The sequence below is a fragment of the Triticum aestivum genome, chromosome 3D, assembly GCF_018294505.1.
Source record: "Triticum aestivum cultivar Chinese Spring chromosome 3D, IWGSC CS RefSeq v2.1, whole genome shotgun sequence".
NCBI classification, from domain to species: domain Eukaryota; kingdom Viridiplantae; phylum Streptophyta; class Magnoliopsida; order Poales; family Poaceae; genus Triticum; species Triticum aestivum.
In genome coordinates, this window is record NC_057802.1 from 108918321 (window position 1) to 108923128 (window position 4808).

General features: G+C 47.8%; 1 protein-coding gene across 2 annotated transcripts in view; it reads right to left on the reverse strand.

The window, feature by feature from the left end:
• The window catches only part of LOC123077728 (protein DJ-1 homolog B), a 14779-nt gene extending 10385 nt beyond the window's left edge, over nucleotides 1–4394 (reverse strand). Inside the window, exons 1-2 of one of the 2 annotated variants that reach the window (XM_044500039.1) lie at nucleotides 4126–4394; nucleotides 3799–3999 (exon numbers count right to left, since the gene is read on the reverse strand). In XM_044500039.1, coding sequence (XP_044355974.1) covers nucleotides 3799–3999; nucleotides 4126–4152 — 228 coding nt within the window. In that variant the 5' untranslated portion in view covers nucleotides 4153–4394. The remainder of the gene's footprint in view (nucleotides 1–3798; nucleotides 4000–4125) is intronic. The other variant, XM_044500040.1, reaches the window with a different exon arrangement.
• Nucleotides 4395–4808: the final 414 nt, after the last annotated feature.

Sequence of the window (4808 nt, forward strand, 5' to 3'; positions counted from 1 at the left end):
ATTAATCCTGTTTAAATTAATCTAATTAGATAATTAATTTAATTTAATAATAATTATTTAGCTAAACCCTAATTAACCTAAACAGAGAATGACAGGTGGGTCCCACTGGACCCACATGTCAGTTTGACTTAGTCAACCCCTGTTGACTGCTGATGTCAGCATGACATCATGCTGACGTCATAATTCATTTTTAATAAAATTCAAATAATTCCAGAAATTCAAATAATCTTTGAAAATTCATATCTTTTAAACCGTAACTCGGATGAAAATGTTTTCTACATGAAAGTTGCTCAGAACGACGAGACGAATCCGAATACGCAGTCCGTTCGTCCACCACACCTCCCTAACCTATCGAACTAGCAACTTTCCCCCTCTGGTCCGTTTGTCCGAAAACGCGAAACATCGGGAATACTTCCCGGATGTCCCCCCCTTCGCCGGTACCACCTACTGTCGCGTTAGGGCACACCTAGCACCGCTCATTGTCATGTCACGCATCGTCATGCTTATGTTTGCATTGTATTTACTGTTTCTTCCCCCCTCTTCTCTCCGGTAGACTACGAGACCGACACTGCTGCTGCCCAGTTCGACTACGGAGTCGACGACCCCTCCTACTTGCCAGAGCAACCAGGCAAGCCCCCCTTGATCACCAGATATCGCCTATTCTTCTCTATACTGCTTGCATTAGAGTAGTGTAGCATGTTACTGCTTTCCGATATCCTATCCTGATGCATAGCCCATCCTTGCTACTACTGTTGTTACCTTTACCTGCAATCCTACATGCTTAGTATAGGATGCTAGTTTTCCATCAGTGGCCCTACATTCTTGTCCATCTGCTGTGCTATACTATCGGGCCGTGATCACCTGGGCGGTGATCACGGGTATATACTTATATACTATATACATGACACATGTGATGACTAAAGTCGGGTCGGCTCGTAGGAGTACCCGCAAGTGGATCTTTGGGGCGGAGCGACAGGGCAGGTTGAGACCGCCTAGGTGAGAGGTGGGCCTGGCCCTGGTCGGCGTTCGCGGATACTTAACACGCTTAACGAGATCTTGGTATTTGATCTGAGTCTGGCCATTTGGTCTATACGCACTAGCCATCTACGCGGGAGTAGTTATGGGTATCCCGGCGTCGTGGTATCAGCCGAAGCCTTCGTGACGTCAGCGAATGAGTGGCGCGCGCCGGATTGGACTGGAACGCCACTAGGCTAGGTCTGCTTCCGGCCGCGTACGCAACGTGCAGGTGTGCATAGGGCGATGGGCCCAGACCCCTGCGCGCATAGGGTTAGACCGGCGTGCTGACCTCTCTGTTGTGCTTAGGTGGGGCTACGACGCGTTGATCTTACGAGGCCGGGCATGACCCAGGAAAGTGTGTCCGGCCAAATGGGATCGAGCGTGTTGGGTTATGTGGTGCACCCCTGCAGGGAAGTTTATCTATTCGAATAGCCGTGTCCCTCGGTAAAAGGACGACCCGGAGTTGTACCTTGACCTTATGACAACTAGAACTGGATACTGAATAAAATACACCCTTCCAAGTGCCAGATACAACCCGGTGATCGCTCTCTAACAGGGCGACGAGGAGGGGATCGCCGGGTAGGATTATGCTATGCGATGCTACTTGGAGGACTTCAATCTACTCTCTTCTACATGCTGCAAGATGGAGATGACCAGAAGCGTAGTCTTCGACAGGACTAGCTATCCCCCTTTTTTATTCTGGCATTCTGCAGTTCAGTCCACTGTTATGCCCCTTTACACATATACCCATGCATATGTAGTGTAGCTCCTTGCTTGCGAGTACTTTGGATGAGTACTCACGGTTGCCTCTCTCCCTCTTTTCCCCCTTTCCTTTCTATCTGGTTGTCGCAACCAGATGTTGGAGTCCAGGAGCCAGACGCCACTGTCGACGACGACACCTACGACACTGGAGTAGCCTACTACTACGTGCAGGCCGCTGACGACGACCAGGAGTAGTTAGGAGGATCCCAGGCAGGAGGCCTGCGCCTCGTTCGATCTGTATCCCAGTTTGTGCTAGCCTTCTTAAGGCAAACTTGTTTAACTTATGTCTGTACTCAGATATTGTTGCTTCCGCTGACTCGTCTGTGATCGAGCACTTGTATTCGAGCCCTCGAGGCCCCTGGCTTGTATTATGATGCTTGTATGACTTATTTATGTTGTAGAGTTGTGTTGTGATATCTTCCCGTGAGTCCCTGACCTTGATCGTACACATTTGCGTGCATGATTAGTGTACGGTCAAATCGGGGGCGTCACAACTACCCAGTTTTGTTGCATTAGATCAACCCTCAAACATTGCATGGTTAGGATCTAATTAAATTGTGGGTATTGGGAAGTAGTTGAGGTAGTACCTATCACCTGTTTTATTATCAAACCCTTGGGAGTTACTTCTACGTTGCTTATATTGCTATGCTATGCTTGTAGACGTGGATTGGGTTTGAGAGATATCCATGACAGATGTGAGATTGTTAATATACGGTTAAACTTAAGGTGGCAACTAAAACTCACATCTGGGTGGATTGAGGTACCTGGGTATTCCAAGATTGCCTGTTTTCTTTTGGACCGCCACCCAGGTTCAAAGGGATCATGAGATTATTCATGCTAGAAACTTCCGTGTGCAGCCACAAGCTATTATGGGCTCTAGCATAGTTGATTAAGTTGTGTGAACTCTTACAGTGGTAGACTAGCAGATGTAGGGGATGTAGGTGTATCGGTCTACCCATTCGTAAGGTGCAAACACTTCTGAAAGACTGTGTCTCGGTCATCCGTTTCTCAAACATCATGTAGTGCGAGAATCAAGCGGAGGCGATCGAGTCTTGTGGGGAAAAGTGCGCAAACCTTTGCAGAGTGTACAATCTAATCATGGTTAGCCGTGTCCCCGGTTATGGACATCTTGAGTATCTAGTACTTGGATTATCATGTGAATCTCATCATGTTACTTTAATTAATTTTGTTGGGTTAATGATGATACTTAATTGGGATTGAGATGCTGTCAACCATCTCAATGTTTAACAACCACCATGATAGTTAAATAAAATTTATTCCTTTATAGTAGGAAAAAACTGGCTTTTCGCAAAACTGTAACCATAGAGCTTTCTACCAGCCATATATGCATGTAGTATAGCATTATTATGTTCATTACTCTCTATGTGTTACATTGCCAGCATATTCCATGTGCTGACCTGTTTTCGGGCTGCAACGTTTCATGTTGCAGACTTTTCAGACGACGAGTAAGGTGCCTTAGGTCGTGGTCTTATACTCAGTGATGCCGTTGGAGTTGATGGACTCACTATTCTTCCAAGTCTTCCGCTGTTATCGTATTAGATGGCCTTAAGCCATATTTATCATACTTATTCTCTTTTGAGATATTCGTTGTAATAAGTGTGTGATTGCTACTCTGTTATAAATCCTCCATTTGTACTGTGCGTGTCAGCATTACTGATCCAGGGATGACACTGGTGCACAGCAGTACAGACTGTTTGAGATCTGGTCGCTACAGACTAGGATTGGATATTACTCCCTCCGTTCGGAATTACTTGTCCTAGAAATGAATGTATCTAGACTTATTTTAGTTATAGATACATTCATTTTATCTATTTTCAAAATAAGTATTTCCGGACGGATGGAGTAGAAAACAGACCGACCCACCCAGTGAAATTGGGCAGGTTATTAGTTGAAATGTTCCGTAAAACTTTTGTAACCTGTCTGTAGGTGTAGGATTATTGCAAAGTTGATATGCAGATTAAATAGAAACGGAGGGAGTATAGGCATCTGCATGCGTACGGGGAGGACGATGAGGTCGTAGGAAGCGGCGGCGCAGTCAACCAGGAGCTCGTCGGCCAATATTTTGACGCCGTACATGATCTCGACGAGAAGGGCGTCACCTGCGGAAGCGACGGTGACGTTGGCGCCGGCGCGGCGGAGGATGTCGATGGGGATGGACGCCTCGATAGGCTCCGTGCCGGCAACGATCGGCAGCAGCACCTGCTTGTCGCGCAACGTAGTTAGAGGGTCAGTCAGGCTGCGCCGGGAAGCGGATCTCCTCCATGCCTTGCATTCTGTGCTACAGAGTCAGTGACCATATGGACTGGTGGGAGAGTATAGCAGTACCTTCTTAGGGGAAGGAGACGTCGCCATGGCGAGCTACCGTTGAGTTGAGATGGTGTCCTGGTAGTGGTAGGCTAGCTGCACTGCTTCTCGTGTGGGGGTGACCGGGTGAGGAGGAAGCTCCAAGATCTCTCTCCATAAATATCTCAGAACCGTGCATGATATAGGCTCGGCTGGCGGCAACAATCCGGTGGACGCGCGGCGAAATATGCAGATGCAATAATGCAATCGATCATAGTCGTGGTGGGATCTCAACAGAAATTTCAGTGCATGCACCCGGACAGAGAACAGGGACGTATACTATATGGTGTGTCCTACTGTCGTGTTGTTGAGAAGTCAAGCAATGGCCATGGGCTCGTAGCCTCACACTCCCGTTTGAGTGACACCACTTATCTTCTTTGGTCAAACTGCCCATGTGCCGGAGTGGAGCCCATGCTTGCCGGACTGCCGGACCAACAAATGCAAACGTAGCGTAGCCACGAGCGCGAGAGCGGCTTCGCCCGTCCACAGCATCTCCGTCCAAGTGTTGGAGTCAGTCGTGAGTGCGGAGATGTCTCTCATTCCCGCGTCGGATGGTTCGTCGTCTGTGTCGCTACGGGTGGTGCATGGCGAGTGGGCACGATCTGAACCAAGGGCATCTGCACCCACTTAAAAAAAATGCATTTTATGTGGAGTATGTTTTAAAA